The sequence below is a fragment of the Erpetoichthys calabaricus genome, chromosome 1 (genome assembly GCF_900747795.2).
Source record: "Erpetoichthys calabaricus chromosome 1, fErpCal1.3, whole genome shotgun sequence".
Taxonomy (NCBI): domain Eukaryota; kingdom Metazoa; phylum Chordata; class Cladistia; order Polypteriformes; family Polypteridae; genus Erpetoichthys; species Erpetoichthys calabaricus.
The window spans coordinates 334073044-334096761 of NC_041394.2; the positions used below are offsets into that span (position 1 = coordinate 334073044).

At 39.7% G+C, this 23718-nt stretch overlaps 1 protein-coding gene across 1 annotated transcript; it reads right to left on the bottom strand.

The window, feature by feature from the left end:
* Positions 1–568: 568 nt before the first annotated feature.
* Positions 569–20422, bottom strand: LOC114665956 (uncharacterized). Its single transcript, XM_051932706.1, has 5 exons — positions 20273–20422; positions 14322–14813; positions 10637–11128; positions 4672–5103; positions 569–687 (listed from the first exon to the last, which is right to left on the bottom strand). Exons 2-5 carry the CDS (start codon positions 14773–14775, stop codon positions 569–571), a joined length of 1497 nt encoding a protein of 498 aa, XP_051788666.1. The 5' UTR covers positions 14776–14813; positions 20273–20422.
* Between the last annotated feature and the right edge of the window lie 3296 nt (positions 20423–23718).

Consider the following 23718-nt stretch of genomic DNA (forward strand, 5'->3'; position numbering starts at 1 on the left):
AAACTCCGGGCAGGGTGCTAGTCCACCGCAGGGCACACACACCCACACACACACTAGGGACAATTTAGAATCGTCAATGCATGTCTTTGGACTGTGGAAGGAAACCAGAGTACCCAGAGGAAACCCACACAGACACAGGGAGAACATGCAAACTCCACGCAGGGAGGACCCAGGAAGTGAACCCAGATCCCCTAACTGCGAGGCAGCAGCGCTACTGTCAGGATTTCAGGTTTATTATAAAACACTGAAAAATTCACAGCTATTTGGCATTTTTACTTTTACTTTAGCAGGGTGCTATAATAACAACACCCAAATATTCTTCATTCTAAGAAGAGTTGTTTTCTTATTCTTTGCATTCAGTGAGCTCCAGCACATTTTCTGTGACTCTTAACATCTTGAAAGAGTCTTGTTCTGATGGTGGGATTTCATTACTCGTCTTTAGTTTAATTGTGACTCTGCTAGCTTGTACATGTCTGTTTGCTTTTCTTCTTAGCATGAACTCTGGTATGTCTCTGAAGATGGCTTATTTGCATGAACCCTTTACCACAAACAGCACAGCAATGAGGTTTCACTCCACTGTGAAGTTTAAGGTGTTTCCAAAGACTGCTACTGTCAGTGAATCGATTGCCACATTCTGTACAGGCATATGGTTTTTCTCCAGTGTGAACTCTTGAATGAGTCCGAAGGCTGTTATTATAAGAAAATCGTCTGCCACATTCAAAGCAGCTATATGGTTTCTCTCCAGTATGAATTCTTCTGTGGGTCTTAAGGTGGCTGACTTTTGAGAATCGTTTGCCACAATCAGAACAGCAAAAGCGTTTCTCTCCTGTGTGAATTCTCATGTGGCTCCGAAGATAGGCTAATTGAGAGAACTGTTTGCCACACTCTGAACAGGTGTAACGTTTCTCTTTGCTGTGAGTGCTTGTGTGTTTATGAAGGTAGCTTATTTGTGAAAAGCATTTGCCACATTCCAAACAGGTATATGGTTTCTCGCTACTGTGACTTTTTTTGTGACCATATAAACTGCTAACATCAGAGAAACATTTGCCACATTCTGGACAGCAATATGGCTTCTCTCCCGTGTGAATTCTTGTATGTCTCCTAAGATTGCTTAAGCCGGAGAATCGTTTGCCACATTCTGAACATCTGTATGGCCTCTCTCCAGTGTGAGTTCTTGTGTGGCTCTGAAGGTTACCTATTTGTGAGAACTGTTTACCACACTTAACACAGCAATGTGGCTTCTCTGCACTGTGAATTATTGCATGCCTTTTAACGTTTTTTATACTTGAGAAGTTTTTACCACATTCAGAACAAGAATATGGTTTTGATATCATATTAAGCTCCTGATTAGCTTTATAATCAGTTTTACATTTAACATTTTCCCCACACTCACTAGAAATACGCAAAGATTGTCGAATTGTGTTTTGCACCTGATGCTCACCACAGATGGCATCTATCCTTGTTAATTTCACAACAGGCAAATAATTACATTTAACTGAGGGTATTGGCAAGCTTTCTGAGCTCTCAAACATCATTTTCTTCATCTTTTCATCACAACATTTGCATTCTGGTGTACTTTGAAGAAAGTTGTGAGCTAAAGAAGAATGGGAGAAGCTGTTGCTCTCTTCTAAATCTGCAGTAAGACATAAAACAGACAGGTTGATGTTCATATGTTTAAAGAAAATGAGAACTTTGGAATGTCTCCTAGACAAAGGCATACAGTGCATCCGGAAAGTATTCACAGCGCATCACTTTTTCCACATTTTGTTATGTTACAGCCTTATTCCAAAATGGATTAAATTCATTTTTTCCACAGAATTCTGCACACAACACCCCATAATGACAACGTGAAAAAAGTTTACTTGAGGTTTTTGGAAATTTATTAAAAATAAAAAAATTGAGAAAGCACATGTACATAAGTATTCACAGCCTTTGCCGTGAAGCTCGAAATTGAGCTCAGGTGCCATCCTGTTTACCCTGATCATCCTTGAGATGTTTCTGCAGCTTAATTGGAGTCCACCTGTGGTAAATTCAGTTGGTTGGACATGATTTGGAAAGGCACACACCTGTCTATATAAGGTCCCACAGTTGACAGTTCATGTCAGAGCACAAACCAAACATGAAGTCAAAGGAATTGTCTGTAGACCTCCAAGACAGGATTGTCTCGAGGCACATATCTGGGGAAGGTTACAGAAAAATTTCTGCTGCTTTGAAGGTCCCAATGAGCACAGTGGCCTCCATCATCCGTAAGTGGAAGAAGTTCGAAACCACCAGAACTCTTCCTAGAGCTGGATGGCCATCTAAACTGAGCAATCAGGGGAGAAGGGCCTTAGTCAGGGAGGTGACCAAGAACCCGATGGTCACTCTGTCAGAGCTCCAGAGGTCCTCTGTGGAGAGAGGAGAACCTTCCAGAAGGACAACCATTTCTGTAGCAATCCACCAATCAGGCCTGTATGGTAGAGTGGCCAGATGGAAGCCACTCCTTAGTAAAAGGCACATGGCAGCCCGCCTGGAGTTTGCCAAAAGGCACCTGAAGGACTCTCAGACCATGAGAAAGAAAATTCTCTGGTCTGATGAGACAAAGATTGAACTCTTTGGTGTGAATGCCAGGCATCACGTTTGGAGGAAACCTGGCACCATCCCTACAGTGAAGCATGGTGGTGGCAGCATCATGCTGTGGGGATGTTTTTCAGCGGCAGGAACTGGGAGACTAGTCAGGATAAAGGTTAAGATGACTGCAGCAATGTACAGAGACATCCTGGATGAAAACCTGCTCCAGAGCGCTCTTGACCTCAGACTGGGGCGATTGTTCATCTTTCAGCAGGACAACGACCCTAAGCACACAGCCAGGATATCAAAGGAGTGGCTTCAGGACAACTCTGTGAATGTCCTTGAGTGGCCCAGCCAGAGCCCAGACTTGAATCCGATTGAACATCTCTGGAGAGATCTTAAAATGGACGCTTCCCATCCAACCTGATGGAGCTTGAGAGGTGCTGCAAAGAGGAATGGGCGAAACTGGCCAAGAATAGGTGTGCCAAGCTTGTGGCATCATATTCAAAAAGACTTGAGGCTGTAATTGCTGCCAAAGGTGCATCGACAAAGTATTGAGCAAAGGCTGTGAATACTTATGTACATGGGATTTCTCAGTTTTTTTATTTTTAATAAATTTGTAAAAACCTCAAGTAAACTTTTTTCACGTTGTCATTATGGGGTGTTATGTGCAGAATTCTGAGGAAAAAAATGAATTTAATCCATTTTGGAATAAGGCTGTAACATAACAAAAGGTGGAAAAAGTGATGCACTGTGAATACTTTCCGGATGCACTGTATGTGGTAACCAATTTATTTTAATTCAGATTAACTAATTTCACAACAGCACTGTGGTGCCCAGTATAATGGCACCATTGCACAGTTTCACACTCCAGGCACTGAAGGACCAAGGAAGGGGAGAATTGAGACATAGACAATGATGACTGTTCCAAACAAACAGGGTTCTAGTTTATTCTAGAGGTGCTAATAACTACTTAAAATTATGTCTTGCTAATATATACAAAGACTAATGTAAGAACATTAACAAAAACAAGAAAAATAAGTGAAGGTGCAACATTCAAAAATTACTGTGACTTCAAAGCAAATAGTGATGAGAATAATTATCAAAAAGATAAACAAAAAACCTTTTCTTTGTCCTTCCTCTTCCCAGTTGAGGCCATAATGGAAGGAATAGGTGAAACTGGATATTAAGGACAAGTTCTCCCCAAACATGTGAGGGGACCGTGTTCCTCCAGTGGGGTCCCATTTTGGACACCCACAGGGTTGCCTGGGACTTCTACTTCAGAAGGTTGGCCCTGTCGGGGTCCTTGAGTGCACCAAGGGGAAATACTTCCCTGTTTTGTGGGACTTCCACCTGACCTGGAAGTGCTCTTGTCATTCAACACTACGACACCAGAACATACTCCTAGGTCCTTGAATGAAAGACCACAAATTTCTGCAGTACCTCCTAGTGGGTCCCATAGAAACCAAACAGGGCTGCCCCATGGGACTATGGCTACTAGCAGACCTTGTGGGATTGTGTGCATGGGTACTGTGGCACAGGGAAAATGCCATCTAGTATGTCAGGGGAGCATAGAGTACAGGCAGGTTGTCTCCCCTTGGCCCTCCATTATACTGGCTTACCAGCTGGGTAAGGATCTTTTGTCCAGCACTACCACCAGAAAAAAATCAATGTCTATGTGGGCATCTCCTGACAACCTCCTAGATGAGGCAGGGAATGCCCTGGTCTCTTTTGCTGCCCACTCATTCATTACCTTTGTCTCCCAGCCAGCTAAGGCACCATGAACCATCCCAACAGCTATACCAGCCTTTGCCCGTCATACATCACTATATATGTTTTATGTATATTGTGTATATTAAATACACTCACACACAAATACACTGAACTGAGGATTGATTGCTAATTGAATTGACACGTCAAGAACTGAAATCAGATTGCGTTATCAGATTCCCAATGATTCCCACCCTGTTTGTTAAAAGGTTTGTTTAGAATTGCAATAAAGTACAATTAAAAAAATATTATATTTACGAATTTACACAATGAAGAGAACAATATTCCCACCAAAATTAGCTTCCCCACCTTTTGTGTAAGTGCATAATTTATTTTTATTTTAAAACCTACCTTTCTCAGATGGAGTTTTCTCATTCCTCTTCATGTCAGACCCCAAAGGCTCCACCTTCACCTGGCCAGAATTTTCCTGGTGAACACAGTGTCTGTTATAATTGCAGTCTAATTCCGTTACCAGTTCATTTGGATGGGAATCACACTCTGGATTAAGAATTTCCTTCTTAACATCATTTACAAGTCTATTTTCCTGAATGTCAAAACAAAGAGCTTTGTCAACTTTGGCTTCCTGTTCGCAGTCCTCCACCTTAATGTGTACATTGTTGTTCTCCATGGTAGCCAAGCAAAGGGAGCCCTCTTCCCTGTCATTTTTCATGTCTTCTGTCAGTCCCTCTTCACATTTATATCCCACCTCTTTTCGTCCCAGGACAGTAGTGTAAGTCTTCTTCATTGTGTCCATCAAAGCACTATGGAAAATGTCATCCTCCACTATATAGAAAAAGCAGACTTTATTTCAAAATGAACCAACAGGAGCTAAACACATTTTAAAGTAGTAAACAACTTAAAGTACACTCACAGAATGCAACCACGCTTCACATTAATTGACTAGGCATTAAACAGTATCTGACAAGCATTAGGACATTTGTTAAAAGATAATTCCTAGGCCTGTCATATCAGGAACCACCAATGGATACTTAACTTGATTATTTAAAATACTAGGGACTCTGCCCCCTGCTCACTTCGCTCGCCAACCCCCGGGCAGACACTACACACTAGGCACTTTGCAGATCTGCCGCTCGCGTATGGGGAAGCGGATATACAATTTAAACAGATTGTTATTTTCATGGGAATTGTTAAATATGCATAACAGAACTCACTATTTTATATTACAGTGAGTAATTAACCATAGTAAAACATAATAAATTGAAAGAAAATTATGTTTCATGTTGCATTAGAGTTATTCATTGCGTTATACATTTTCGTTCTGTTTGGCTTTGAAATTAACACGCAAATACCTTTTAAACTTACACTTTTACTGTAAAACTTCAGTAAAAATAATATTTGGAATTAACTTTTCGTCAATATTGCTCTGAATTTCGATTCCGTGTTTGGAGTTACATCATGACAATGCAATGCAAAACTGCCCGTGAGTGAATATCATTTCTTTCTCTCTAATAAAAAAAATGACTTTTTTGAATGTTTGTCCCTGTGATTTGTTGTCATAACAAAAGCTATTCTAACGGGAAACTGTAAACGTTTTAATATGAATGGCATATCAAAATCTCCTTTTTGTGTCTAATGTTATCTGCAGAAGATACTACATTACCTTTCTTGTTGCCCGTTAAAATTTTACATGTCGGAATTGTCTGACCAATTTTGAATACAACTAATCTTGTCCTATTGCATAGCCCATCACTCAGACATAAATTATGCAATAACATTACGATACAGCCTTCTAACCACAGTAATTCGGCTGGTGGAAGACCGGACAGTGTTAGTGGTTGTAGATATTCTACATGACATTGTAAGTTGATGTTTTCATCTTCCGCACCATCACCGCCAACTGTCTCAGCATAGTCTATTGATACGCATTTAACCAATTTGCCGTGTAACCGATCAACAATTTTTGTGTTAATTTATTTTACTTCATTGTTTCTCGGTGCTAGGATTGCCCATGTACTCATTTCTTCTGTTAATAACCCTTCAGGATGAAAGTCTTCAATAAGATTTGGACATAATAAGTCTTCTTTTATTGGGAACTTAAAGTGAGGAAAATGAAAAAATGTATAAGACCTGAGAACGCAGGAACTGTGTCTGACAAAAGCAGAGGTGAGAGAACTGTGGGTGTGGGCCGTTAACCTGAAATGGTTGACAGGAGGGTGGGACTTGAAAAAATCTCTTGGCAATAGTCTCGTCTTGTCTCAAGATTTTCTTTTATAATAGAGAGACAGTGTTGCAAGTCCGGCTCCAAAATTTACAAAAGTGAGCAGCAAGAAAGCACTTAGGGGTTGAGAATGTTTTCAACCTGAAGTGGCTGTGCTATGATACCGGATTTGTAAGTGCCCCAAGGTTGCTTGTTGTGTATTAATATTTGTGAATTCCAAGTTCCTAGTGTGTGTGGTTTATTTAGTTTACAGTTCCATGTTTCTTGATTCAAATCCATGTCAAAATGGAGGCTAACCTTAAACTCAAGCACTGTGCCATCACTGAACTTCTAATGATTTTGAATAAAGGTCTGTGAGGGACATTGACTTTTTAAACCTGTGGCCCACATGCTTCTGTAATACTCCATCTCACGCCTGCCCACTCCTGCAAACACTTGGCCTCATTTGTCCAACTCCCGCCTGCAGAAACATATTGCTTCCATTAAGGAAAAAAAGTCACGTTAGGATTGATAAGCCTGTTTTGTGTACAAGGAGGTGGCTGAAGCTTTCCCCTATTTGGCCCTGTTGTCCTCTTCACTTATTTTGCAACAATTCTCCATCAGTATTTAATACAGATCTTCCAATAGGACTTAAATAATAATTTCTGAGCACAAGTCTTTTTCACAGAAATGAACAAAAAAGAGCAGTGTAAGCAATATATCTTGTTACAGCTTTGTATGTTGGCAACTGCTTACTATTCTATATTGAAATAAAAGTACAGTCTATGTCAGGGGTAGGCAACATCGGTTCTGGAGGGCTGCAGTGGCTGCAGGTTTTCGTTTCAACCCAGTTGCTTAATTAGAAACCAATGATTGCCTCGTTTTATTTTATGGCATGTTAGTCTGTAATGTAATGATCTAATATATTTTTTTTCCCCATTCCAAGGAAATCGTCCAATGATTTGAAGCCTAAAACGGATAATTTTCAGTCTGCCATATTTTTCTCTTAAGTGTTTTATTAAACCAAATAGTGCATGATGAATCCACACAGGTGTAAATGGAGACAAGTTAGAATGAGAACTGCTAGCTCTTTTGTCATTTGCATCTTATTGCTAATAAGGAGCCATTACAGACATTAAATGTTTCAATTTAAGACTGAAATAAGCAATTAAGGGTGGGGAACCATAACAAGCGAGACCACTAAAATGAAGCATCAAAATGTCACTTCAGCAATAAGGGCTTCATCAGCAATAATTGACTTCTCATTAAGAAACTGGACTGGAACAAAAACCTGCAACCACTGCGGCTCTCCAAGACAGACATTGCCTATCCCCTTGCTATTCATTCCACAAAAATGTGCAACGGACACAGAAAGTAGGTGCCGTCTACATACAAGTCACACAAATAGGTTTTGCTTGAAACATAAGTTTTTCTAGTCGGCATATCACTGTTAACAAACATTTCCTACTTTCAAAATTTACTAGAGATTTGCAAGTTTTTTCTTATTTTAAAGCAGCTCACAATACTTTTTCCTTATCAATACAAGCACACCATAACCAAGCAAAGCACTGTGAATGTACAGACATCTCATCTGCTCGCTAGCTCTGACAGCATTACTAACAGCTGTCCAGAGAACTTCACTGCACGCTTTCATTTGGTACAATTGCATTAAGGCTTGATTATTACAAATTATTACAAATATCTTCTTGTTTGTGTGCCTTTGTGATGAATGAAAAGATGGAACTCTGGAGAGAGCAACATACAATTGTCCGTGACTGAAAACTGGTTTTGGCAGATACAGGCATATCTTTTTGAAAGTTTGTCCATGCGCCTTATTAATTGTCATTGCAAAGGCCAATCTAACAGGAAATTGCATGTAGAAGTAAAAGGCAAATTTGAATCTAATGGGGTCAGGGAAATATTGGGAATAAGGACAGTTTGTGAGGTAGCAGCTGCGATTGTTTTACTCTTCAGTACATTGCGGTGAATGCTGAGAACAGTCAGTCTAGTGCCTTTACAGAGACTTCTTGCTGGCATGAGGTTTCTGAGAAGCATGACGACTGAACCAATTTTAAGTTTGACTTTATGCGGAGGCATGCCAGTGGGAGTAATGGCTGCTCGGCGGGTCATGGGAATAACTCCACCGGATAGCCAGTCAGCATCGTTTATGGTCGGAACTATGATGGTATGTGATCTTCATTGAACCTCTAACTTTCGTTCTTGATTAATGAAAACATTCTTGGCGAATGCTTTCGCTCTCGCGTGTATTGTTGGCTCTGTAGTGCATGTGCCATGATTTGCTGCTTAGTCTTGCATGCGTCTTGCTTGTCATGGACTTAGTGAATTATAAATATAGATAAAAATAGAAACTTTGAGCAGAGAAATGTTGCTACTTATAGCATGTGGATAAGAGCTGGTACTGAACAGTTTGTTGACAAATTTTTTCAGACATCGTAAAATTCGATTCTAAACCAGTCGTCGCATCTTTGAATAGTTTCAGAAAAAAAGAACACAGTTGTGAGTGTCATATATATATAAAACCGCTCACAATACTTTTTCCTTATCAATACAAGCACACCATAACCAAGCAAAACATTATGGCATTTCCTCATCTGCTCACTAGCTCAGAGAGGAAAGAGGGCGTTACTAAGAGACGTCCAGCAAACTTCACTACATTCTTCAATTTGGTGCAGTTGCATTACGGCACGATTATTACAAACTATTACAAATCCCTTCTTGTTCCTGTGCCTTTGCAATCCCCTTCAATAAAAGATATAGAAGCTTTGGGCTGAGAAATGTTGCTACTTTGCAGAGAGCATGTCAACAAGCTGTTCAGCACCGACTCCTATGTACAAGTTTTTTCAGCCGTCATAATATTCGATTCTAAATCAGTCGTCGCATCTTAGAACAGTTTCAGAAAAGAGACCACAGTTGTGAGTGTCTTTTTGTTGATGCGCTCAATTGTCAAATTGCTGCAACACTGAATCCAGCACATCCAAATTAGACTTCTATCTTGTCTTCACAGACTGTTACAATGACCTCATAGGCTTGCCTTGTTCTTCAGTATGATTAAGATGCCTGACTAACTTTTTTACATCAGCCAGAAGCTGTGCAACTGCTGTGCTTCCTCCATCACTGCTGGTACAAAAGCACTTGAGAGAATTGTGTTTAGAATGTGGGCTCAACAGTTTAATGTGGTGTAGCCGTGTGACGCAGTGATCGTGTTTGTGCTCCTCAGTCAGCAACAGTCATTTCCCGAAAACTCTTAGGGGTTTCAAAGAGTAAAGCGTGAACAATTTCACCCATTTTAATTTTGCTGGCTTTGAATGGGGACACAAAAAGCACCCTTGGCACAAGACTGTAGTTCTCATTAATATAATGGATGGCAGCACATATGAAAGAGGTTTTCTCAATGTTTTAGGTCCAAATATCAGTTGTAACAGCACACCCATGATTATCACAGTCTCTAGCATGTTGTATTCAATATCCTTTCTCAGTTTTTGTGCTTTTTCTTCCAGGTGTCGCGATACAGTCCTAGGATGGGGCAGTATCTCTTAAAATTTCAGACTTTCCAGTTCTGGCTGCAGTGTGAATCAGGTATTGCTCAAGCTGAACTGTATTGTAAGGCTGTTTATCCTTGCAAACAAAATCTGCACATTTATCCAGTGCTTTACTTTTAGGGTTAGTTGTTACTTTTGACAGGTTTGGCCAGCATATCAATTTCTATGTTGGCATCTCCTGCTAACCTCCTAGCTGAGGCAGGGACTGCCCTGTCTTTTTTGCTGCCCATTCATTCACTACCCTCTGCCTCCCAGCCAGGTAAGGAGCCACAAACCATTGTGGTAGTGATGCCAGCCTTCACAATATATATATTTTATGTATATCATATATTTATTGAACTGCATATTGATTCTGAATTGAATTGACACCTCAACAATTGAAATCAAATTGAATTGTCAGATTCTCAAAGATTCCCACCCAGTCCATTAAATATTTGATTACAATTGAAATAAATTATCCATTTTAAAACTATATATGTTTCCACGTTTACACAATGAACACAATGAACAGAACAATATTCCCACCAAAATTAGCTTCCCCAACTTTTATATAAGCACATCACTATCAAGTTTTATTTATTTTTACTTTAACACCTACCTTTCTCAGAAAGAGTTGTTTTCCCATTCCTCTTCATCTCAGACTCCAAAGGCTCCAACTTCATCCGGCCAGAATTTTCCTGCTGTTCACGGTGTCCGTTAAAATTGCAGTCCAATTCCGTTACCAGTTCATCCGGATGGGAATCACGCTCTGGTTTAAGTGCTTCCTTCTTAACTTCACTTACAATTCTATTTTTCTGAATGTCAAGGCTAAGAGATTTATTGACCACAGCCTCCTGTTCACAATCTTCCTTCTTAATGTGAAGGCTCGTCTGTTTCTGGTTGTAAAATTCTGATTCACAGTCCTCAAGCTTAATGTGTACAGTTTTGTTCTCTGTGGTAGTCAAGCAAAGGGAGCCCTCATCTCTGTCATTTTTCCAGTTTTCTGTCAGGTCCTCTTCACATTTAAATCCCACCTGCTTTGGCTCCAAGACAGTGTGGCAAGTCTTCTCCATTGTGTCCATTAAAGCACTACTGAAAATTGCACCTTCCACTGTACAGAAATACAAGACTTTATTTCAAAATGAACCAAAAGGAGCTGAACACATTTTACGTACATTTTAAAGAGGCAAACAACTTAAAGAACACTCATAGAGTACAACCACGGTTCATATTAATTGACAAGGCATTAAGCAAAATCTTAAGAGCATTAGGACATTTGAAAAAGATAATCCATAAGCCTGGCATATCAGCAACCATCGATGAGCATTTGTTCATTTTAAATAAAGTGCGGCTCCAAAATGTACACAAGTGAGCAGAAAGAAGGCACTTATGGGATGAGAACATTTTCTGCCTGATCCTGAAAGGGCTGTGCTATGATGCTGACTTTGAAAGTGGCCAAAGGTTACCTGCCGTATTACTAACATGTGAAATCAAAGTTCTTAGTGTGTGTGGTTTATTTGGTTTACAGTCCATACTGTATTTCTAGTTTTAAACCCACTGTCGAAATGCAGGCAAACCTCAAAAAAATCAAGTACTGTGCTATCACTGAACTTCTAATGATTCTGAATAGAGGTCTATGCGGGACCGATTTTTTTTTTTTAAACCCATGTCCGCCCGCTCCCTCATACTCTTGGCCTCATTTGTCCTGCTCCTGCAGAAACACATTGCTTCCATTAATGAAAAAAAAAAAACTCACGTATGATCGATAAGTCTGTTTTGTGTACAAGGAAGTGACTGAAGCTTTCCACCTCTTTGCTCCTGTTGTCCCATGCCTGCCCACTCTCTCAAATACACTTTTTGTCAGCTCTCTCCCGCATCCCAATGGTTTTTTCCCACTCTAACCCACAGAAACACACAGGGAGGTGGCTGAAGCTTTCCCCACTTTTGCCCAGTTGTCCTTTTCACTTTTTTTTTTGCGACTATTCTGCTTTGTCAGCATTTATTACAGATCTTTCTGTGGGATTTAAGTAATAATTTCTGAGCACAAGTCCACAGAAATGAACAGAAAAGAGCAGTGTCACGTTATAGCTTTGTAAGCAGGTAACCACTTACTATTCTTTATTAAAATAAAGTACGGTCTGTGTTAGCAATTGCTAGTCATTCCACAAAAGTGTAAAACGGACACGGATGGTAGGTGCTGCCACGATACAAGGTACAAATGTAAGTTTTGTTTACATTTTCACTCGGCATATTACTGTTAACTAACACTCCTCACTTTCAAAAAAAAGTTTTTAAAAAGTGTTTACTTTATATATAAAAAACAGCTCACAATACTTTTTCCTTATCAATACAAGCACACCATAACCAAGCAAAACATTATGGCATTTCCTCATCTGCTCACCAGCTCATAGAGGAAAGAGGGCGTTACTAAGAGACATCCATGAAAATTTAACTACATTCTTCAATTTGGTGCAGTTGCATTACGGCACAATTATTACAAACTATTACAAATCCCTTCTTGTTCCTGTGCCTTTGCAATCCCCTTCAATAAAAGATATAGAAGCTTTGGGCTGAGAAATGTTGCTGCTTTGCAGAGAGCATGTCAACAAGCTGTTCAGCACCGACTCCTATGTACAAGTTTTTTCAGCCGTCATAATATTCGATTCTAAATCAGTCGTCACATCTTTGAACAGTTTCAGAAAAGAGGCCACAGTTGTGAGTGTCTTTTTGTTGATGTGCTCAATTGTCAAATTGCTGCAACACACTGAATCCAGCACATCCAAATTAGACTTCTATCTTGTCTCCACAGACTGTTACAATGACCTCATAGGCTTGCCTTGTTCTTCAGTATGATTAAGATGCCTGACTAACTTTGTTACATCAGCCAGAAGCTGTGCAACTGCTGTGCTTCCTCCATCACTGCTGGTACAAAAGCACTTGAGAGAATTGTGTTTAGAATGTGGGCTCAACAGTTTAATGTGGTGTAGCCGTGTGAGGCAGTGATCGTGTGTGTGCTCCTCAGTCAGCAACAGTCAATTGCGAAAACTCTGAAGTGTTTCAAAGAGTAAAGCGTGAAAGTTTTCACCCATTTTAATTGAGCTGGCTTTGAATGGGGTAGCAAAAAGAACCCTTGGCACAAGACTGCATTTCTCATTAATATAATGGATGGTAGCAGATATGAAATAGGTTTTCACAACGCTTTCGGTCCAAATATCAGTTGTGACAGGAAACCCATAACTGACGATCTCTAGGATGTCATATTCAATATTATTCCACAATTATTATTTTTTTTCTTCCACATGACACGATACAGTCATCAGATGGGGCGGTATCTTTTAAAATTTCAGATTTTCCAGGTCTGGCTGCAGTGTGAATCAGGTACTGCTCAAGCTGAACTGTGTCATAAGGCCATATACCCTTCCAAACAAAATCTGCACATTTATCCATTGCTTCGCTTTGAGAGTTAGTTGTTAATTTTGACAGGTTTGGCCAGTGTATCAAGTTCTATGTTGGCATCTCCTGCCAACCTCCTAGCTGAGGCAGGGACTGCCCTGTCTTTTTTTGCAGCTCACTCATTCACTACCTTTGTCTCCCAGCCAGGTAAGTCACCAAGAACCATCTCGGCAGGGATGTCAGCCATCACAATATCCATCCATCCATCCATTTTCCAACCCGCTGAATCCGAACACAGGGTCACAGTGGTCTGAAGGAGCCAATCCCAGCCAACACAGGGTACAAGGCAGGAACCAATCCCGGGCAGGGTGCCAACCCACCGCAAGACACACACAATCACACCCACACACCAAGCACACACACTAGGTCCAATTTAGAATCGCCAAAGCACCTAACCTGCATTTCTTTGGACTGTGGGAGGAAACCGGAGTACCCGGAGGAAACCCACACAGACACGGGGAGAACATGCAAACTCCATGCAGGGAGGACCCGGGAAGCAAACCCAGGTCTCCGAACTGCAAGGCAGCAGCGCTACCACTGCGTCACAGTGCCGCCCCATCACAGTATATATATATAAATATTACGCAGATTGCATATATATTGAATTGCAGATTGATTTTGAATTGAATTGACTCCCCAGGTATTGAAAACAAATTGAGTCGTCAGATTCTCAAAGATTCCCACTCAGTCTATTAAATATTTGTTTACAATTACAATAAATTATTCATTTTAAAAATATGTTTCCAAGTTCACAAAATGAAGAGAATAATATTCCCACCAAAATTAGTTTCCCCAACTTTTATATAAGCACATCACTATCAAGTTTTATCTATTTTTATTTTAACACCTACCTTTCTCAGATGGAGTTGTTTTCTCATTCCTCTTCATCTCAGACTCCAAAGGCTCCAACTTCATCTGGCCAGAATTTTCCTGCTGTTCACAGTGTCCGTTATGATTGCAGTCTAATTCCGTTACCAGTTCATCCGGATGGGAATCACGCTCTGGTTTAAGTGCTTCCTTCTTAACTTCACTTACAAGTCCATTTTTCTGAATGTCAAGGAAAACAGATTTGTTGACCACAGCCTCCTGTTCACAATACTCCTTCTTAATGTGAAGGCTCGTCTGTTTCTGGTTGTAAAATTCTGATTCACAGTCCTCAAGCTTAATGTGTACAGTTTTGTTCTCCATGGTAGCCAAGCAAAGGAAGCCCTCATCTCTGTCATTTTTCCAGTCTCCTGTCAGGTCCTCTTCACATTTAAATCCCACTTGTTTTGGCTCCAAGACAGTGTGGCAAGTCTTGTCCATTGTGTTTATCAAAGCCCTACTGAAAATGGCGCCTTCCACTATATAGAAAGACAAGACTTTATTTCATAATGAACCAAAAGGAGCTGAACACATTTTACTTACATTTTAAAAGTAGCAAACAACTTAAAGCACACTCACAGAATACAACCACGGTTTATATTAATTGGCTCTGCGTTAAACAATATCTTAAGAGCAGTAGGACATTTGTAAATGATGATCCGTAGGCCTGTCATATCAGCAACCATCAATGGGCACTTACATGATCCTTTAAATAAAGTGTTACAAGTCTGGCTCCAAAATTTACATAAATGAGCAGAAAGAAAGCACTTAGGGCAGGGGACCCCAACTCTGGTCCTGGTGGGCAGTAGTGGCTGCAGCTTTCAATCTAACCCTTTTCTTAATTAGCTACCGGTTTTTGCTGCTAATTAACTTCAATTGAATTGACTGGGTTTTTTAAGATTTGTTCCCCTGAATTTCTTCAACGTTCTCCTGAATTTGCTTCATTTCTTTCCTTAAACAGAAATTAAATGAGAAGTGAGTGAGCCGACAGAAGACCAACTAAGTCAGGGCCTCAAACTCCAACAAATTTCACTGCAACCAGTTGCTTAATCAGGTGCCGAATCTTATCGCTAATTAAACCCGTTCTTTAATTCCATGGCTTGCTGCTGTTCTCATTGTGCATTAGCAGACATTTCTGAAATTGATTTTCTTTTTTCTAAGAGCTCTGTTCAAATGTTTTGGGGACCTGAGCAGATCAGCATTCCTGAGACCTTCATCTTTGTTTATTTTCAGATATTGTATGATGTACACCAGTTTGCTGGTCAGGTTTTGGTTCATTTTGTATCTCATTATTGTTTGGCAGCTAATTAAAGAAAAAAACAATTAAGGGGTCTGAGTCTTCAAGAGCCAATTAATTAAAATGAATTCAAAAGAACTTAATTAGGAGCAAATACAGGTCACTAATTAAGAAATTTCTACCGAATCAACAAGCTAATTACCTTATTTAATTTTAATTATTAATTATAATTAGAAGAAGGCAGGCTCTATTGTAGGCACGGAGATGGACAGTTTGACATCCGTGGCAGAGCGATGGACGCTCAGCAGGCTCCTATCAATTATGGAGAATCCACTGCATCCACTAAACAGTGTCATCTCCAGACAGAGGAGCAGCTTCAGGGACAGACTGCTGTCAATGTCATGCTCCACTGACAGACTGAGGAGATCGTTCCTCCTCCACACTATGCGACTCTTCAATTCCACCCTTTGGTAAACGTTCACATTATACAAAGTTATTGTCTGTCTGTATACCTGCATTGTTATCACTCTTTAATATTGTTTTTTGTATCAGTATGCTGCTGCTGGAGTATGTGAATTTCCCCTTGGGATTAATAAAGTATCTATCTATCTATTAAAAGGGCAGACTCAGTTATGGGACACACTGTGGCCCCCCTGGAGGCTGTAGCAAAGAAGAGAATTAAAACAAAACTGAGTGCCGTTATAAACAATGCTGCACATCCTCTCTCTGACACACCAACACTGAGGACTTTCAGCCAACAAATCACTCAGTATAAGTGTGTCAAGAAACATTATGGGGGCTCCTTTATACTAACAGCAAGTCAGAAGTTTTCATTGTTTTTAAACTCTCTCTCTTTTTAGTCATTCACAGTGTGTGTGTGTACTTTTGCCCACCACTGTACATTTATTTATCCATCTATCTATTTAATTAGCTTCTGTAAAAAGCCAAATTTCCTCTTGAGGACAAGTTCCATCTATCTTCTATCTTATGTATGTCTCTTATCTGTTCTACTTGTAATTTTAGTCAGTAAATAAATGAAAAGATGACTAAAAACCAGACATTATTTACCTCCTTCCCCTTGGTAATATCTTTCGTAACTATAACATTAGCTTCCACTGTTATGCTGATGACACCCAGCTCTATCTCAGTAGCAAACCTACTGCTTCCTTTCCACACTCCTCACTTACTGATTGCATAGCAGAAATCAAATCCTGGTTTTCTTCAAATTTTCTTAAATTAAGTAGTGACAAAACTGAGGTTCTCCTCATTGGTACAAAATTAACATTATCCCAAACTGATCATTTTTCCTTTGTTACTGATAATTCCTCTGTCTCCCCTTCCCCACAGGTTAAGAGTCTGGGTGTCATCCTTGATAGTACTTTATCTTTTCAGTCCGACATCAAAAACATCTCCCGGTCTGCATATTTTGACTTGCGTAACATTAATCGTATTTGCCTCTTCCTCACTCCCCACACCACTGCTATCCTTGTTCATAGCCTTGTCACTTCTCGTCTGCATTACTGTAATTCCCTTTTCTTTGGTCTTTCTCACAGTCCCTTTATAAGCTTCAACTGGTCCAGAATTCATCTGCCCACATCATTACTAGAACCCCCTCTATTCACCATATCACTCCCGTTTTGCAGCAGCTTCACTGGCTTCCAGTTAAGTTCTGCATTCAATTCAAAATTCTCCCACTAACTTTTAAGGCTATCCACAACCTTGCCCCCTCCATATCTGTCTGACCTCCTCCATGTTGCCATTCCCTCCCATACCCTTAGATCCTCTTCCTCCATGCACCTGACTGTCCCCTTCGTCCGCCTTACCACTATGGGGAGCACAGCATTCAGTTGCTCTGCTCCCCAGCTCTGGAACTCACTACCATCTGAGCTTAGAAATAATGATTCATTCTCACTTTTCAAATCTAAACTTAAAACTCATTTGTTTAAGATTGCTTTTTCTCTTTGATTACAATTGCTCTGTCTGATTTAAATTTTTGTATTTTAGTTTTGTTTATAATCTGTGTTTTATCTATTGTTCAGTGTCCTTGAGTGTTTAGAAAGGTGCCTACGAATAAATAAATTGTATTATTATTAATAGCAGTCCTAAATAAACCCTATAATGCATTCCCTGTTTAAAAAGTTACCGCCGTCACATTAAATCTTCTTAGCAAGACAAAAATTAATACTAGAAATCTGAGGTTGCTAATAACAATGCAGGATGTTTGTTGATAAAGTATTCTCCACTCCATATAATTTGACCCTGAAAAACAATGAGCACATCTCAAAGATTGTACGACACTTCCATAAATTAGGGACCAGCAGCCTGATAAATTCTTTCTTCAATTTTTTTTTTTAATATTTTTCGGCAGAATATGATCTGGCACAAGCATTTAATTTAGCAATTTTTATGTAGCCTTGAAGGTTTTTTTTCTATTGTTTTGCTTTAGATGTTTGGATATTTCATAATATTGACATTATTGGGTGTTCATATTTTATATCTACTTTTATACATTTCCATATGTAATTTCAGTTATTAACCATTGAGAGGTAACTGTTGGTTAGTACCATCATTACCAGAACATTTCCAGACTTACTTAACAAAATTAGAATCATGGTGGACAGGGGACTGTTTCTTCTTAATCTGCCATTGTGATGCTGGGAAAACTTGCAGCCAGTGTGGTGTAGTGGGGTTACAGCTTTAGACTTCACACCCTAGGTTCAGATCCCACTACTGATACTGGTGACCCCGAGCAAGTCACCTGACCTGCCTGTGCTCCAACTGGAAAACCCTAAGTAATGGAACCAATTGTATAATAAATGTTTTAAGTCACCTTGGATAAAGGCGTCAGCCAAATAAGTGAATGTAAACGTAAATGTAGAACTTAGCTATGCACCTATTAGGGTGAAGATAAAAATAAACATTTTCTTACATTTTATTAAAATGTATGATGTGTGTGGAGAGTGACGTAAAAGGAGATGTAATGTGATCTAACCATAAAATAGATGTAAATATGAATTGTCTATCCATACTTTTAAAGTGTTTTAACATAGCGTTCAATATTGGTTTATATCTCCCGGCTGGCCAGGGAACGCCTCGGGGTCCTCCCAGAGGAGCTGGAGGAGGTGGCCGGGGAGAGGGAGGTCTGGGCTTCCCTGCTTAGGCTGCTGCCCCCGCGACGCGACCTCGGATAAGCGGTAGATAATGGATGGATGGTTCAATATTGGTAAGTGTTCTATACCTGTTACCTTTCAAAGAAAGAAAGAATTTTAATTAAAACCGAGAGGTAATGCAAATCCATGGGCATAACCAATCCTACATTCTTCCGAACTATGCAGGCACTAATGTAAATTAACTTGTAAGACAGCTCTGCTGAATATGGCATAATGCACTGTACGCGAAAAAAAAAAAAAAGGTTGTCAAGTGTTTTCATCAAATTAAGCAAATTCTACATATCTAAAAATCTAAATTCTAAATATTTAAATTCTACATATCCAAGATGTGCTTGCTAAACATACATATTTTAGCTTAATGAAAGAAATTAATCCACGCACATGGAGGACTTTAGCAATCCCCGTATCTCCCACCCCAAAACTTTTCATTGGGGTTACTTTAAAGCTAACCAGGTGCATTGGGTATTGTGAACATTAATCTATCATAATCTATCAGCACAAACAATTTAAAAAGTATTAAACACGTTTTATTTATTTCGGTTGATTGCACTTTTCGTATAACTTTGAGTTTAACACAAAATAAGTGAGTAATGGCAACAGTTCCCACATCTGATTACGTTTCTGTTAAAAAAAAAAAAAGGCTTTGATTTAACATCAATTGTGTCCGCGTGACATACCAGTTTTTTTGCCAACCTAACTAGAAAACGCAACGTTTTACAAACACGTTAAAGTAGTGCCAATTTGAAACAAAAACATACCAATTTCTTCTTCTTTTTTGTTAGTTTACGCGAATGCGCGTGCACGTACCCGCTCCCAGCAAGCTTCACGACGATTGGCACCGATCGCAACGCAGACAGGTAAGCGCCACCAAGTCGGGGAACAAAAGATGATCTGCGCATGTGCGATTTCACAAGCTGCTCCGCAGATTTAATTCAAAGAGTAGCTTGAGCAATTCCAATCATGAGGTCACAGAAAAAGTGATTTGTAATTGATTTCCCATATTAATTTACGATCCGTTATGCTTGAATGCCAGATGGTCGTATTTCGAGCAGTGAGCGCACAGTGCCCTTCCTACCAGCATAAAACGAGGTGCTGAGCGGAGTAGCGTGGGGGCAAAATCTGACAGCCAACGACACGAAGACTGACAAAAGTGGAATCTGTGGCGCTCTCCCGATATTTTACTTCATGACGTGTAGGTGCACGACAACGCAAAATGACTGTCGGTGGTGACATTATATAGACACACATAAACTGACTGTTTTCTATAATGATAAGTAAACAGGTCATAGACTCAAAGTGTGCGCCATACCGATCGGATGGACTGACCTGGGATTTTTTTTTTTTTCAGAGACTATTGAATGTCGTCACTGTAAAGTAACTGGCAGCTCTGCAAAAGAGCCGCAGCCACACTCGCCGGCAAACTACATGGATACTCGTCTGTCAGTCGGATGGTGACCACATGACAGCAGAGAGAAGGTCAACCAGCCGGTGTCTCACGCGTTGTCTTAATCAGATATTAAGCAGCTTGTACCTGATCATCCTCACAGCAGCACGCGGAACAAGTCACATTCATAATATCAAGACATCGTCGTCTGAACATCTACTTCAACTTCTCTCAAGTAACGCGAAGACCCCGCTTCAAGTTCACAGCACGCCCACTGATCTAGTCAACAATTTAAAAACTGGCATATGCTCCAATGCTTGTCCGATTGTGTGCCTGAAGGTTCATTAGTGCCATCTAGTGCATGGATGTTTAAATGATGACACCGCTCCCTGATTGCAATGATTCTCGAGTTGCTGCTCTGTCACTTCTCCCGTGGATGCAGGTTTTCATCTTATTCGTCTTTAACTACTTCCTCATTCATTGATGAATGCAGTTGTTATTTCCAGGAATTTGTGTTTTGGAGTCAATCCGGAAATGACAAAATTGGGTTTGCTAAATCTTATTGGTATGCAGCCATATGGGGACAATATGTGATTTAGCTCCTTTTTTAATTCAATCATCCTTGGAATCATGATTTTCATTCCCCATTTCTAGGTCTTCTGGTTATTTATACCATTGTCTGCTAAACGGCACACTAGTGGCCATAAAACTGAATTATCTAAGCCCTCTCATCAATTATTGCTGTTTATCTTTGGGTTCTATTCTACTCGTGGGTCACAAACGTCACAGAAAAAGGTATATTAAAGCAAAGACAGTTAAGCGTGTAAAGCCATGGTAAAAATAAACTTTTTTTTGTTCATATGGAAGCCACACTACTTGTACTGTGTACTTCTGAATGTATGGGCATCCTTGGTAGAGAGTAGGATTTATCACAATGTCCAGGCTAAATTGCCCTCCATGGCCAATTCATGCTGGCTCCCTTAATCATCCCCTGTCTCTAAATGGCTATCACTCACACCACTTCACCACCTAACAGCTCATGTGTGATGAACGTACTGGCACATACAGTAAGTACATGGCTGCCATCGCATCATTCAGGTGGATGCTACACATGAATGGTGGTTGAAGTGGCTAACCATTCACTGAAGTGCTTTGAGTAGTGAGAAAAGCGCTATACAAATGTAAAGAATTATTATGTAGAATAAGGAGAAAAGCCAAGCAAAATGACACCTTTTATTGGCTAACTAAAAAGATTACAATATGCAAGTTTTCAAGGCAACTCAGGCCCCTTCTTCAGACGCTTCAAAAGCTTGCATATTGTAATCTCTTTAGTTAGCCAATAAAAGGTGTCATTTTGCTTGGCTTTTCTCTACATTCATAATGGCTAACACGGTACAACACCCTAGTACTTATGTAGAATAAAAAAAGAAAACAGCAGCTAATTAAATAATTACCTCAATTAAAGACAGCGTGACTGACCGATTTTGAAAGTAATTGGAACAGAAATCTACAAATGTAGGGGTACCCCAGGATTAAAATTGTGAACCACTACCTTGTGGATTAAAATTTTCAGACTTTATTTGAGAAAGTCCACTCAGCAGGATGAAGCAGATTCATTGTCAAAGCCTTACTATATAAAGAAATAAAATAACTGGTCATTAAATAGATAGATAGATAGATAGATAGATAGATAGATAGATAGATAGATAGATAGATAGATAGATAGATAGATAGATAGATAGATAGATAGATAGATAGATAGATAGATAGATAGATAGATAGATAGATAGATAGATAGATAGATAGATAGATAGATAGATAGATAGATAGATAGATAGATAGATAGATAGATAGATAGACAGACAGATAGATAGATAGATAGATAGATAGATAGATAGATAGATAGATAGATAGATAGATAGATAGATAGATAGATAGATAGATAGAGAACTTTTTTGTCCTCAGGGGGACATTTGGCTTTTAACAAAAACTCTTTAAATAAATACACAAATAGGTAGATAAACAAAAACAAAAACAAAAAAACAGTGAGAAATATGGCACTTTTATAGTAGGTCGCAGCTTGCATATTAATGTAAAAATAATAAATAATAAAGTTAAATAATAAGGAAGATAAACAAACCATACACATTTCCTAACCCGCTTAATTCAGACCAGGATCATGGGGGTGCTGGAGCCTATTCCATCTTGCATAGGGCAGAAGGCAGCAATAAACCCTGGACTGGGCTCTAGTCCATTGCAAAGTGAACACACAAACACACACACACACACACACACACACACACACACACACACACACAGGCCAGTTTAGCACTGCTAAATCACCTAACCTGCATGTCTTTGGAGAGTGGGAGGAAACCAGAGCACCAGAAGAAAATCCACACAGAGACGGGGAGAACATGCAAACTCCAAACAAGAAAACCTGGTTACCAAATCCTGGTCTCCTTGCGGTGTGGGAACAGCGCTACTACTGTGCCACTGTGCCAGCCTTTCTGAGATTACAATTACAGAATAAGGAGTATTGCACACGACACAGCAGGCAATGATGGCTAGAGTAATTAAGCCTTGCTTCACTGACTGGTTGTGATTATTTAGCAGAATTCAACAAATAAGTTCTGTACTGTGACAGTAAATGGAAAAACAGGAAAACATGGAATCAGATGGAACAGAAACCAACAGTAACAGAGGCCTTCGGGTCTGAAGTGGGATCACATCAGCTGACAGGTTCATCATGTAAGGGTTTTAGTTTTTGAGGGAGAGTGGGGAGCACCATAACAGGAAGACAAAACAGTGAATATATTTAACTAAAGAGTCTTTCTACAGGTCACCAAAAAAAAAACAAAACACGGGTCTCCTTGGTTGGAGACAGACACCCTGCAGTGATGTTTTGTTTAGTGAATTTGGATTCAAATGAAGCTGACTAACATTTCAACTAATTTAAATGAAAATATCCCCATTTTCCTACTGACAACATCAACATTAGCTGTCTTCTCTCAACTAACACTAAAGTCACACTTGAGAGTCTTCACATGGGATTTAAACCCACATGTTTTATTTTTTGTATTGGTACCACTCACATTCACATAGCCATCAGGTATAAATGTATAAACTCCTCACTCACTCACACAGTGTTTCCTCACCTCAGTTTCACTAATTTGCCATTTTTTGTCCTCAGTCCCGTACACAGCAGACGCACTCCCAAGTCCTCCAGTTTATTGACCGACAGTCACAACACAGAGAGACAGTTCAGCACAAAGACATAGGCGTACAACATCCAAAGACCCTGTGATGACTGACCACATCAATAAAGAGAGGACAATGTGGACAGGTGTCAGTAATGGCTCCAGCAAACGTCCGGCCTGATATTTCATGTGATGCTGTGGACTTGTCTGTGATTTAAACACAGGATTTTGTTCTGTATTTTTACTGTCATACCCAAAAATAATTACAAGTCAATTCACAAAACAGTCAGTATTTCAATACTGCGACATTTCTAAATTACAGCCCCTCATGCAGACTATATAAAATGATCAATAGAAAAGTAAAAGTATTGAAATGAAAGGTATTATCTGAAT

Excerpts from the sequence above, each read along its gene's own strand:
- LOC114665956 (XM_051932706.1), bottom strand. The coding sequence starts at position 14,775 with ATGGACAAGACTTGCCACACTGTCTTGGAGCCAAAACAAGTGGGATTT. Across the intron at positions 11,129-14,321 it reads AACAACTCCATCTGAGAAAG|TGGAAGGTGCAATTTTCAGT; the intron begins GTAGGTGTTAAA and ends ATTTCTGTACAG. Across the intron at positions 5,104-10,636 it reads AACAACTCTTTCTGAGAAAG|TGGAGGATGACATTTTCCAT; the intron begins GTAGGTGTTAAA and ends TTTTCTATATAG.